General features: G+C 38.2%; 6 protein-coding genes across 6 annotated transcripts; 1 reads left to right on the top strand and 5 right to left on the bottom strand.

The window, feature by feature from the left end:
* Positions 1-11: 11 nt before the first annotated feature.
* Positions 12-1,202, top strand: INS49_013456 (uncharacterized protein; the record flags this gene model as incomplete). The annotated part of the gene is made up of 1 exon (XM_043174155.1): positions 12-1,202. The coding sequence occupies one exon, from the start codon at positions 12-14 to the stop codon at positions 1,200-1,202; it is 1,191 nt and encodes a 396-aa protein (XP_043021100.1).
* A 503-nt stretch (positions 1,203-1,705) lies between these two features.
* INS49_013455 (uncharacterized protein) lies at positions 1,706-2,542 on the bottom strand (the record flags this gene model as incomplete). Its single annotated transcript, XM_043174154.1, has 1 exon — positions 1,706-2,542. The coding sequence occupies one exon, from the start codon at positions 2,540-2,542 to the stop codon at positions 1,706-1,708; it is 837 nt and encodes a 278-aa protein (XP_043021099.1).
* Positions 2,543-3,476: 934 nt separating this feature from the next.
* INS49_013454 (uncharacterized protein) lies at positions 3,477-4,250 on the bottom strand (the record flags this gene model as incomplete). The annotated part of the gene is made up of 1 exon (XM_043174153.1): positions 3,477-4,250. One exon carries the CDS (start codon positions 4,248-4,250, stop codon positions 3,477-3,479), a length of 774 nt encoding a protein of 257 aa, XP_043021098.1.
* A 744-nt stretch (positions 4,251-4,994) lies between these two features.
* On the bottom strand, positions 4,995-5,651 carry INS49_013453 (uncharacterized protein; the record flags this gene model as incomplete). Its single annotated transcript, XM_043174152.1, has 3 exons — positions 4,995-5,425; positions 5,473-5,508; positions 5,564-5,651. 3 exons carry the CDS (start codon positions 5,649-5,651, stop codon positions 4,995-4,997), a joined length of 555 nt encoding a protein of 184 aa, XP_043021097.1.
* A 78-nt stretch (positions 5,652-5,729) lies between these two features.
* INS49_013452 (uncharacterized protein) lies at positions 5,730-6,605 on the bottom strand (the record flags this gene model as incomplete). The annotated part of the gene is made up of 2 exons (XM_043174151.1): positions 5,730-6,029; positions 6,372-6,605. The coding sequence occupies 2 exons, from the start codon at positions 6,603-6,605 to the stop codon at positions 5,730-5,732; spliced, it is 534 nt and encodes a 177-aa protein (XP_043021096.1).
* A 42-nt stretch (positions 6,606-6,647) lies between these two features.
* INS49_013451 (uncharacterized protein) lies at positions 6,648-7,012 on the bottom strand (the record flags this gene model as incomplete). Its single annotated transcript, XM_043174150.1, has 2 exons — positions 6,648-6,851; positions 6,956-7,012. 2 exons carry the CDS (start codon positions 7,010-7,012, stop codon positions 6,648-6,650), a joined length of 261 nt encoding a protein of 86 aa, XP_043021095.1.
* Between the last annotated feature and the right edge of the window lie 6,513 nt (positions 7,013-13,525).

Genomic DNA, 13,525 nt, shown 5'->3' with positions numbered 1-13,525 from the left:
GAGCTCCCACCATGTCAGGACACGTGGGCCACCAGCTGAGGCTCTCGGCCACGAGAATACGACCTTACCTCGGCCAACGTCTTCAACATGGGCCTCACCTCCACTCACACATCTTCCCCTCCAGAACACGACTATCGGCTGCCAGTCAGAGGAGGAATTTCGGAGCGGCAGATGCAGCAGGATACCTCCTGAAAGGCTCAGAGCTCCTTATCACCAGCGTCCATGAGGTCACGGCAACACCATGGTTCATCTCGCTTCCCCTGGTCGCCGTCGTGGTCAGCGCCATCATCAGGGTGCCCCTGACACTGTACACCCAGAGCGCGCAGCGGAGGAAAGCAAAGCTCGCGCCCTTGATCCAGGCGCAGTACGCCCAGATCGGCCTCGGTCTGAGGCGGAAAGCGGTGCCGAACGTCATGGAGCTGGTCACCAAGGCAGTCAAGACGAGAAGCAAGAAGATGTTCGAGGCCTTCGCAGTCAACGAGACCAGGTCGCTCTGGGGAGGCCTGATCAGCCTTCCCGTGTTCCTGAGTAATCTCGAGGTCATCAGGACCATGTGCGGAGGGCCCCGCGGCCTATTGGGCAGTCTGCTGTACGGGTGGCAGGGCCGGGACGCCGCACCGACGACGCCTTCAGACACAGCAGCCGCAGGCACTACGATGTCATCCACGACACCAAACACCAGTCTTGAGCCGCCTGTTGCGGAACTACCATCTCCCACTGACATCAGCGAGCTCGCATCCTCCACGACGACGCCAGAGGTCCTCAATCCGCTCACCCTGGAGCCCTCGTTCGCGACGGGCGGCTGCCTCTGGTTCCCGGACCTGCTCGTGCCGGACCCGTACCACGTCCTCCCCTTCGCCGTCTCGGGCCTGCTCCTCATGCACCTGATCCCTGAGACCGAGGCCGAGCTGCGGAACTTGTTCGGGATGCGTCCCCCGGCCGGGTCGCGCAGGAACATCGTCATCGCAGGGGGGAGGTCACGCGGTTCGCTGGCCCTCCGCCGCGCGCTGATAGTCCTGGCGCTCGCCATCGGGCCGGTCACCATGGACATGCCTGTCGCGCTGCACCTTTACTGGGCGTCGTCTATTGGGTGCAGCCTGGTTGTTACCAAGGGCATCAGGAGGCTCCTGCCTATACCGAAGGTGCCGGTGAAGCCCTGTTCCGGCCTCGAGATCCCGTTAATACGGCCCAAGCCGACTTGAGCTCCTTTTTGACATCATGACCTTTCACTGGATAGAAATGATGATGATTTTGGTGTGCTACAAATGTAATACACGGAGTTCTGGGAGCATCGGGACGAGCTGATACACAAAAGCAACCCTCTACACCGTCATGCAGAGGGAGATAGGGAGCATTTTGCCATAATCTCTCCGTGGGGAAGGGCACTACCCGGTATAATGGTTTCTATCAGCCCTTGCGAGCACATTCATTACGTTGCAAGACTACCATCACCGAGTTGTTCAGGACCTGGGCTACAGTGAGGTCTAATAGACCCAGAGATACTGTGAGCAAAGGTCGGAACCACGACTCTCCCGTTGTAGTATTGGCTATTGGCCTTCTTATGTACACATAATTGTACAATACCAAAGAACAGCCGTCTAGTATCTGAAATAACACCTCCAACGCCATGAAGTGCCGTGAAACCCTGCGAGAAGAAAAGGACCAAGCCAAGATTCCATTCATCATAACCAATCACAGCCACGACCTACCCAAGGACCACAGCCAGTATTATAATCGTGAGAATAACCGACAGGACCAGCAGGAGGCAGCACGCCTTTCCGCGCGCGTTCTTCTGGTACCGCGCGGCCTGGCGCAGCTCGCGGTCGGCGCCGCGGGTGTCCTCGTGGGTGCGCTCGACGTTCTCGGCGATGCCGCCCAGCTGCTCGCCCTGCTCGGTGACGATCTGCGCGACCTGCTGGAACAGCACGTTGAGGTCGCCGACGCCCTGCTCGATGTTCTGGATCTCGGTCTCGCGCTCCGCGATCAGCGCCTCCTGGAAGTCAACCTCGTCCTGCGGGGCCAGCCGCAGGTCCTGCTGCATGAGTTGTTGCTGCTGCTGGCCCGTCGGACTCATCGGGACCGTATCCCCACCAGCTCCGCCGGATTCCTCCTCGTGGGCCGCCGCCCGCGCCGCCGACACCGACGCCCGCTGCTTCTCGAGCGCCTGCCGCTGCAGGCCCTGGAACTCCTCCAGCGAGGACCTGAACTCCCGGAACAGCTTCTGCTGCTTGTACTTCTGCGCGGGCGTGAGCTCGTCGCCGCCGTGGTCCTCCCCCCACGTCTGCACCTTCTTGACGCCCTCGCCGACTTGTTTCAACGTCTCGCTCGACTCGTCGATGAGGTCGCGCACGCGCTCCCGCACGCGGGCCGTGTCGCGGCGCGTGCCCAGGTGGCCGATCTCGGTGCGCAGCCGCGACGTGTTGCCAGAAAGCGTGAAGAGCTTGTTCATCATGTCCTGCGAGAGCCGGTCGAACTCCGGGTCGTCGGCGTAGGCGGACGGCCGCGGCTGCGACTCCAGCGAGGAGAGCTGGTCGAAGGACATTGTGGCGGTGTGGACGGGGTTGTGAGGTGTTTTTGGTTTGGTTGTGCCCTGTCGTTCTGTGTTCTCTGATCGGTTGTGCTGTCTAAAACTCGGATGGGATGTGTTCTTCGAGAGTCTGGTGGAGGGTGTTTGGATTGTGGTTTGGTTGTCTGGGAGAGAGCACGAGCACGGATGGATCGACCGACTCGAGGCTGTGACGTCCCTCCGCTATGAAACCGGGTGCCTGGGGGTACGTGTAAGTGCGTTACGTAAGGCGCCTCGGCGGCCGCACCCGTCTCAGACGGTACTGTCAGTGGGGTCCAGCCACCTGTCTGCACATTCCTCTCACCCCCTACCCCAACTTTCCCCACACCCTCTGAAATCCGCTCTGGGATCTTGCAAGGCCATTGCAATTAACATGCTCTGTTTACTGACAGTCGTGACGGCTTGGAAGTGGCTGCAGCCACAGCGCCAACGAAAGATGAAACTTCAAAGCAGATCCCGGGTTCCTCTCCCTCCCCTTCTTCCTCCCTCACTCCAAATCGACCTTCAACAGCCCCGGAATGTCACCAGGGCCCTCGCTTAGGTCCAGCCTGCCCAAACCAGAAAGTGATTGATCTTTTTGGCGTTGATTGCAGCCATAAAAATCAGTGAGCCTTGTGCAATAGACTCCTCGTGCCCTTCCTTATCCTGTCCTTGCTTTCGTCCAAAGCTGATGTATAGTCAATTGAGTGTTTTGAGCACTTGGTGGGATTTGCGAGTCAACCAACCCTCCAGTGTTTTCCTGCGTCAGTGAAGCGCTGGATTTATAGACAACCGGTTTGACGTGAGAGGAGAGAACCATCTTTTGCTTTGACGGAATGTCTCGAGTGTAAGAACCATATTCAGCTCACCCGGAGAATGAGAACGAGTCGTTTATTTATATAGTAAGCTCAAGCTTTCTAAGTACAAGCCACTACAATGCCATACCAATAACGCTTCCCACAAGTCTCTGCGTGGCAGTTGTCATAGAATCCAAATCTTTGTCTAAAAGTGCAAGTTTCTTCCTCTTTGACATCCATTTCTCGTCACTAGACCAATTCTCCACGCGGACCGATCGATCGTGACAAAATGTCAAGATATCATCAGCGTATGCGTGCTGGTCGGTCACTTCGCAATCCTCAACCACGAATTGGATCAACTTATCCTGTAACTCATAGCTGAGATCAATGTTGGACTTGCGGTAATCGGTAGCGTCGGTGCTCTTTGAGGGTTCTCCAACGCTAGCTTCTGCAACAGCTTGGCCGGACTCGACATAACATTCCGAAATCCCTTGATCAGCCTTCTTCAGCGCGTCATGAAAAGTGCCAAAGGCATAGACAATGTCAACGCCATGGTGCGCAATTCCTTGCATGGGCCCTGAGAAGGGGTTGCCGATCTCGAAATGGTGATACTGTATACCCACGCGCTTGGGGTCCTGACCACGGAGGAGAGCTTGTTTCCCACGGTGAGCATTGAAGAATTCGTTTGCGCGATAAATCTTATGCATCATCGTGGCGTCAGATATGAATTCGGAGAATGCCTCAAAGAGCTCTCCAGCAGAAGATGTTGGCGAAATGCCGTTTGCTTCAAGAATCTCCTCGGCCGCCGCCTCTGAGGTATAACTAGAGGTGAAAAGAGAGTAGAACTTGGTGTATTCCCAGTTGGCCATCAGGGCAAAGCCTTTAAACTCGTCGGTTGATGCGCTCATCAGGATTTGAACCTTTTCGTCAGAAGACTTGGTTTCATCGCCCAATTCTTCGTGCCCAAGATGGACAGAAACACCACAGCCCAAGTCGCTTTAACGAATGGTCAATTCGTCGATGGCCAGTGTGAAAAGCACCCAGTGAAGGTCTGAAACACTGTCAAGCAGATCCTTGGTAGGTATTCTCCTCAACATGTCAACTCGATCAACTGGGTTATCAGCTTGGACTGACCACAATCGGCAGAGGTCTGCCCAGCGCTGGTCGGCTTTTCCCATCGATGTCAGTTCGAGACCAAATTTATATAGCTTAATATATAAATCTTAACTCTTTAATATTTATAAGAATATTATATAAGTATCTATTTAGTAATATTATAATAATATTATATATATAGCCTTATTTATAATAAAATCTATCCTGTTAACAAGAATGAAAAAAATGGAAATTTTATAGCTCTAGAATAGAATCCAAGGCAGTAATGATTTTCATATATTTAATCTGCAGACCTCTATCCGTGATAGACTGGCTACAGGATATGACCATCATGCTGAATTCCTGGGGATGCCAGTGCTTTGCAAAGGCAATACGAGTAATTGCCAGGGCAGCAGCGAGCATGCAAAAGCTATAAATACGACATATTGAACACATCTCTTTGCATACGACCGGGCACACAGGGCGGAACCTAAAACATGCGAAGCCCACAGTTACTATCATGGATAGTAAATGAAAATAAACCGAATGACCTTTGACTACCCTACCGGCGCCGGGACCGCCCCGACCGAGCCTAGAGGAAGACTATACCCATTGATAGTAGCATGCTCCCGGTCAACAACCGCAGTATCTATTCCAGAGAAATACACCCTTGGCCACTGATTTGGGGGAGGGCTGAGCTCGTAGTCGTGATCATCGTGAATCTGCTTGAAAGGGCCCCGGGCCATCTCAGTGTCACTCGTGGCGGCAACGAGCGTGCTGATATCGGTCCTGCCGGTGCTCTTGTACGACTTCTTGCCACTTCCGCCGCCACTAATGGTTATACGACCTGACTTGCCATCCGGGTTCTCGCAGGAGCGGCGAGAAAGTCCAACAGTGCGCAGAGTTGCAGTGAGGAGCCGGCGCAGCGGCGGCAGTGAGGCAGAGATGACGCCCACGCCCGTCTTGAACATGGTCCAGATGACGAAGTCTTTGGGGGGGGGGGTCTACACATATAGCATTAGTTTCGTAACTAACAACGATCGTCGAGACCGAGTTGGGGGAAGAACTTGGCTGCAAGGGGGTTAGCCAAAGAACACCCGCAAATCCACACGGGGAATGGACTGACATGTATAGTCGGCGTGAGCCTCACTAAACAGCTTAACAGTCACGTTCAGCTTGATGATGCTGGCCACGATAATCAGGGCACCAAGCATGAAAACGCCGCTTAGGGCGATCTTTTGCGATCTACTAATGTGCAGCTTATAGACATCATGGAGGGGAAGCAACATAATTCACAGGTTGGTGACGATATTTGGCACGGCGTTCCCGATGAAGAAGCCGTTGTTATTGATACACTTGGAGTTAGGATTGACCGAGTGCTGCAGGGAGAGCTCCCAGGCAGCGTGGATGGGCGTGCACCGGAGAATGGTCACCAGAACGACGGTGAGCCACCAAACTACCGTGAAACCTCCCAGGCCGATCAAGCTCCATTTGATGAACTTGGTTGAGAATATGCAGAAGTACATGCAAAGAACACTGGCCTTGATGCATGCAATTATGGACGGGTAGACGAATACGCCTACGTAGAGGCCCTGTGGACATGCTCGTGTAGTACACCTGCACATAAATGCGCGGCCCGGCCAGTGGTCTCACAGGCTCCTCACATGCCAAATCAGATCCAGTGCGGACGGAACCTTACTTAGTAGAGCCAAAGTTCTGGACAATGGTCTCGACATTGGCGAAGGAAAGCTTCGACATGGTCTCTTTCCACAGGCGTTGAGTCACGGCTGGAGCCTTCTCCGAGTATGCAAACGGGCGCCGTCTATGATAGGGCATTCCAAAATGTCAGCAGGCTGGCGTACAGATATGGCGAAAGAGTGTGAATTAAATGTTGTAGACCTGGGAGAAAGACTTACGACATTATTTTGTCAAACTTGATGACCTCGCCCGCGTGAGTCCTCGCCCTTGTTGAGTGCCGCCTTGAGGATGATGTGGGTACTGACTTTAGGTTTGCGGCTGAGGAGGGCAAAATAGACAGCAAGCGGGAAGCGGAGGAAGGTGCTGGCGCTGTTGCGGCCTAGGCCCGAGCCAGAGTAAAGCCCCGGCGAGCCGGCGTTGATGATGACTTCGGAGGGCGGGACGGGGGTGGCCAGCTCGTTGAGGAACATCTGGCCTAGCAGCTTGAGGGTGCTGAAGCGCTCCTGCTTGTCCTACTTCCACTTGCTGCTTATGTCCTTAAGGGCGGCTAGCAGCGGGTTGGCGTTGCACTCGACGAATGAGGTTATGCCGGCCGTGTTGAATGACACGATGGTCAGGCGGCCGGGCTCGGTGGGTGAAGGCTTCTTGGCCTGGAGGATGGGCAGCAGCAGGGTGGCGAGCAGGTAGGTGGAGAGGAAGTTGGTCTGGATGTCCTTCTCGTTGTGCGGATGAGGGGTTGATGGTTATTTTGATATTGTAGATGCGCGTGTTGAGGATGGCCATGTCGGGGTGCTCTAGCTAGCCCGCACGTGTGGCGAACGCCGTGACGCTGTCGTAGCCAACAAGGCGGATTCTCGTTGCCCGCGCCTTCCAACATGGTATCCAAAAAGCTATTGTGGTCCCCCCACCACATCATGCGTCCCCCCAGTTGTCATTTTCGCACCCACTGACCCTCTGTCCCCTCTACTGGGAAAATGGTCCCGGTGTCAGCGTGTTTCTCGTAGTCATTCTGATGCTGCTGTTCTCTGCGACGCGGTCTCAATCGTAGCTTTGGTGAATGGCTGTGGAGCTTGGGCAATGGCTCTCGCATTTAATAACTTTTGTGGGAGGGCATCTGGAGCCAGAGCCAGCTCACGCTGGGCGTCCCGAACTGTAAGCATTAGGACGGCTCGGAGGACAAAGTGGGCATCATTTCCAGCATTATGGAGGGCAGTGAATGGAATCTCAAGCTCAAGAAGCAGCTTCTCTAAGCTACATCTGTAGGATAGCTGAAGAGGATATTGTGCAGCTTTAACAGTATCGATCATATAAAGAGGGTTGAGATGAATATCAAGGGCTTTAAGGGCCCAAAGCTCCCTGTGTCCTCCGTGGAATATAATGATGATATTCCTGTTCAAGGTGAGTAATTGAAGTTGATCCTTGAGACCGGATAAGGGTATTGTTTCTAGGTTTCCAAATAGGAATTTGTTGGCTTTATTCCGGGCGAATTTAGGATTGCCAACAATGTAATGATGAGATTCGACGGGTTGCTTCGCGGTAGCCATACTGGTAGTACTGGCCACAGGCGTGTTCAAAGACTCAGAGTCAAGAACTGATATTCCCACATGTAAGTTTTGAATAAGACCATCGTGTTCTTGGAGCGAGTCGATGTCGATGCTAAGGAATCTTATATTGTCTGGGTTCTTGCTGGGGAATTGCGGCTGCTGAACACCTGAAGGTAGAGAATCGCTGTCTTGAAACCCAAACAACCATCGGAGAATCAAAGTCTCGTCCCTAAGGAGACCGGTGTGAGGTGGCATTGCCTCGTTTGACTCCATGACTTTGAGGGCAGGGTTGACACGCAATTTGGGGGCGTCTTTTCGCGGAGCTTTTCGCGGTCGGGTGGTACGGAGTGGATTGGCGGCCGGTTGGCGTTCTCTGCTGCAGTACTGGTGCCTCTAGTGTGCCGTACCGATCAGGTAAATCCGATCCGAGCTCTCGGTTCCCCCCAAATTCATTCATTTAATTTGACCGAGGCTGTTGAAGTTTTGTCGAAAAAAGCACTTCCTGTCCCCCTCCCAAACGTCCCGACTGGTCGCAACACGCAGCAGCTCGTTGATTGGTAGTGCCGGGCTTCCTTGTGGACGCAATTAGACTTTGTCGCAATTGCCACGCAGGTATGTTTGATTGATGGAGCTTTGATTCGCAATGCAAGGTGGCTGATTGAAGGTGGCTGATTAAAGGCGGCTGGCTGGTTGGCCGAGAAGAGTTGTGTGGGGACGGTGACCCCATGTTATAAGTCAATTTTTTTTTTGGTGAAGTAATGGTGTCTGCCTTGGAACCTCTCCAGTTCTTATCTCTAACTCACAAACCTCCTCTGCCTGCATGACTTAGCGCAAACTCCTTACGTAATTTAGGTAGGGAGTTTGCTAAGACTTATATAACTATAGTTAGAAAGGGAGGGATATTACGCAGGTAGTAAAGGTTTATAATTAAATTATAATTATAATTATAATTAAAATATTATAATTATTTATAAAAATTAAGAATTACTTATATTATTATAAAATTATATTATTATTAAATATTAATATATACTTTAAAATTTATAAAATTAAGTAATTATTTTAATATTATTTTTATTATATTTTAACTTTTATATTATTAATAATAATAGCTAATTTATATTTAATATATATAAATTCTTAACTTTATATAAACTTTTAAGCAGCTTATTAATATTTAATAACTTCTTTTATATTTAATTATTTATATATTAATATATTAAACTTATTTCTTTTTTTATTAAATATATTACTTTTTATAAACTTAATTTAAATAATATAATATAATTATAAAAGTTTTTAAATTAATATAAATAATATTATAAAATTAAATTTTAAGTTAAAAGCTATTTATAAAAAAAGTTTATTTAAAAGCTTTTTTTATAATAATTAAAGTTTTAATAATAAGAAAAGCATAAAAATATTATTAAAAAATATTATTTTTAAAATTTTAATATTATAAAAAAAGCTTTATAAAAATATAAGTAAGAATATAAAAAATAATAAATTTTATAATTTATAAGCATTTTTTATTAAATAATTAAAGGATTTATATTATATATTTATAATAAAAAATGCTTTAAAATATCTTATTATTTACATAATGCTTAAGTTATTTAAAGTTATAATATATAATTTAAATAAAAAAAAGGAAAATATTTCTTTAATTATATTTTTATAAAAAAAAATAATTAGCTTTATAAATAAAGAATTATTTTTAATTTTTAACTTATTTAAAAAAAAAATAAGTTTTTAAGTATATTAAGCAGCTTAAAAGTAACTTTAAACTTTATTATTAAAATTAATTATATTTAATATAATATTAATTATATATAAATTATTATAAAGTAAAAGGTATTAAACTTACTTTTTTTTTTTAGCTTCTTTAAAATTAATATATAAGTTATAAAAAGATATTTAATTTATTTCTTAATAAAGAAAAGGAAATATAAATTTACTTTTTATTATTATATCTTATATATAGCTTTATATATAAATAAACCTTTTTTTTTAAAAGCTTTTTAAGTTATACCTTTTTTTTAATAATATATATATTTATATAATTAATATACTTATTAATAAATTTATATATAAAGTTTATATACTTAAAGCTATAATTAATAAATATAAATATAGGTATTTATTCCTTATATAATATACTTAAGATATTATATTATTAGCTTAGTTAAGAAATAAAATAAATATATTTTTAATTAAGCATAAATTTCTTATTTTAATTAAATAAAGAATTTATACTTAAAATAAATACTTTTTCCTTATAAAATATATTTAAAATATTATATTATTAGCTTAACTTTAAGATAAGAATTATATATTTCTTTTTAAGTATAAATTTCCTACCTTAATTAAATAAGGAGTTTATATTTTAAATAATTAATAAATTTATATTTTAAAATTAATAATATTTATAAGTATAAGTATTTATTTATTATATTAAATTTTAAATTATTTATTAAATTATATATAAGAAATTATTATTTAAAACCTTTAATAATATATATATAATTTAAAAATAATAGTTTAATATAATAACTTTAACTTTTTAAGTAAAGTTTAAAATTATATTAATAAAAAGTAAAATTAATTTATAAATTTTATAATTATAATATATTTTAAAATATTAATTAAAAAGATAAATATATTTAATAAATAAACTTTAACTTAAAGCAATAATTTATTATATAAATAACTTAAAAATACCTTTTCTTATAATAAAATAATTTTAATAAAACATTTAAATAGCTTTTCTTATATTATATATATTAATTATTTACTTATAATAATAAAGACTTAAATTTATTATTACTTAATATTAATTATATTAAGATAAAGTTTTTTAAAATCCCTTTTCTTTAAGTTAGTATTATATATAAGGATAAGGGTAAGATATTTAGCGTTTATAATATATATAATAAGCTTTTTAAAAAGTATTTATGCTTAAATAAAAACTTTTATAAAATATATATTATTTTAATATATAGTAATTATAAAATAATTAGCTATATTTAATATATTAAGTATAATTAATAAGAATCTTAAGATATTTATAAAGTTTAAAGATAAATAAAAGCTTTTTTAATTAGCTTTTATATTAAATTAAATTATATTAAGCTTTTTTTTTATAATTATTATAATATTAAAAATTTAAAGATAAAGTTCTTCGCTATTATTTTTTATAATATATTATTACTTATATAAATTAAATTTATTAATAAAAAGAATATTAAATATTATAAGGTTATATTATTATTTTATTATAATTTTAATACTTAAATTATTACCTTTATAATTAATGCTTTAATTTAATATAAGCTATTAATTATTAAAGCTAATAAAGTTAATATTTAATAATTTTATAATATAATAAAGTAAATCTTTAATAAGGTGCTTAATAATATCTTAAATAATATTTATTAATTAATTTTTAATTATAAAGGTTAAATAAGTAAATATAAGGATAAGAAAGCAATTAATATTAAGTTTTAAAGTTAGTATTAATATATAATAAGTATTAAAATACTGCTTATTTTTAATAAGGCTATTTAATATAATAATTATAATTTTATTTATAATGTTATTATATAATTCCTAGCCTTTTTTTAAGGCGGGAAGTTATATAATTATAAACTTAAGATGCTTAATATAGCTTAGATTTTAATTAAAGAGGTAACTCTTAATAAAAGGGTTTATAATAATATTTTTAAGGTTAAGCTTATTAAGTATATTATTGCTAAATATAGCTTTAAGCTTATTAATTAAATTAATAAATATATTAATAGTTTTTATATTATAAATATTAAATATAATAAAAACTTAATATATAATATTTAGTTTATATTTACTTAGCTTGCTTAATATAGCTTATAAATATTAATTATATATAAAATTATTAAGAAATTCTTTAGTATTTATATAAAAAGAACTTATATATTTAAAGATTTTAAGGATAATATTTTTTAATTTAGCTAAAAGTTATATATTAATAGTATTATAAAATAATAATTAAGGCAGCATGGCTTTAACTTCCTTAATTTTATAATAAGAGGATAAAATATCTTAATTAAGAAGCTAAATATATAAAATTAAATATTTTTAAAGCTTAAAAAAGGTATTATTTAAGGGATAATTCTTATAATTAAAGAAGAAAATCTTAATAATAAAAACTTTTTATTTATTTTTAATAATAATAATTATTTATATTATATAAAGGCTAATAATATATAGGATATTAATTTTATTAATTTAATATAAGAAAATTAATGGCTTAAATAATATAATAATAAAATTATTAATTATTTTTTTAATAGGGAGTTTATTAACTTATATATAGTTTAAAAATCTTACTTAATTAAGCGTAAACTCCCTACCTTAATTAAGTAAGAAGTTTATATTTAATTAAGTAAGGTTTTTAACTTAATATATGCTAAAGTATATAAAGTTATAACTATTATAAATATAAGATAATATAAAAAGTTATTAACTTTATAATATTATAACTTTATTAAAAAAAAATATTAAATATAATATAATTTTTATTTTTAAATAAGTTAATTATAATACTTTTAATAATATATTTAGCTTTTTAATTAAATATTAAGTTAAGGCTATAATAATTAATTTATAATATAATTACTTAATAATAGCTATTATAAAGATTAAAACTTATTCTTAAGAAAGAAACATTAACTTAGGCACTTTATAAAGTATTCCCCTTTTTATAAGGATAAGGATTATTAAATAAAAAACTATGAAAATAAAATATAAAACTATAAAATTAAAATATAAAACCATAAGAATAAAAAGATAAAGAATAATAAAAAAAAGAATTATAAAAAAGGGAGAATAAGTATACATACTTAAGATATTAGCGCTCCTTATTATTATTTTAAAATACTTTAAAAAGAAAAAAGATTATAAAGAAAGGAAAATAAGTATATATATATAAAAAAAAGGTATATAAAAGTATTAAAAATAATTGCTTAAATTAAGAATTAAACTTAAAACCCCTTATATTTAAACTTTATTATATATATATTCTTATAAATATATAATAAACTAAAGGTTAAATTATATAAAATGTATTATTATTATATTATTTAAGTATTTATTATAAAAGGAAAAGAATAATTTATTTATATAAAAAAAGTTATTTTAAGCAGCTTAGCTATTTATTAAGATTTATAAACTTATTATTTAAATTTTAAGATTAGCAAACTTTTTATTTAATTTAAGTAAAAGTTTATAAATTTTAATAAGTTAAAGCATTAATTTATAAGATTTGCTTTTTAATAGCTTTTAATAATTTTTATATATAAAAATAAGGTAAATATATTATAAAGCTATAAATATTAATAAACTTTTTATTTAAGTTAAGTAAGGAGTTTGCTAACCCTTATATACTTAAATATAAATTCCCATTACTAACTTTTTATAATAGCCTTAAATAATCTTTATATGCTTAGTAAGTTAAATATTATAATAATTATATTTATTTAAATAAGCGCTATATTTTACTTAAGTAAATTAATTAATATTCTTAATTATAAAAAATAAATATAAAGAAAATAAGAAATAAAATGCTAATTATAAATATTATTTATATATTTATATAGCAATGCAGCCCTTTAAGTCCCCTTTTATATGCTTTATATAGCGTTAAGTTAAGGCAGTTTACCCTTTTTATTTTATATTTATTAATAAAGCTTACTTTTATAAGCCTTTTTTTATTTTATAACTTTTTATAAATAGTAATAAATTAGTATAATAATGAATTTATTAAGCTTTGCTATTTTTTTAAGACTTAAAGAATAATCTTTTAATTATTT

This window comes from Diaporthe citri, assembly GCF_014595645.1.
Source record: "Diaporthe citri strain NFHF-8-4 chromosome Unknown scaffold_7, whole genome shotgun sequence".
In the NCBI taxonomy this organism is placed as follows: domain Eukaryota; kingdom Fungi; phylum Ascomycota; class Sordariomycetes; order Diaporthales; family Diaporthaceae; genus Diaporthe; species Diaporthe citri.
This window is presented reverse-complemented; position numbering and strand designations above follow the sequence as displayed.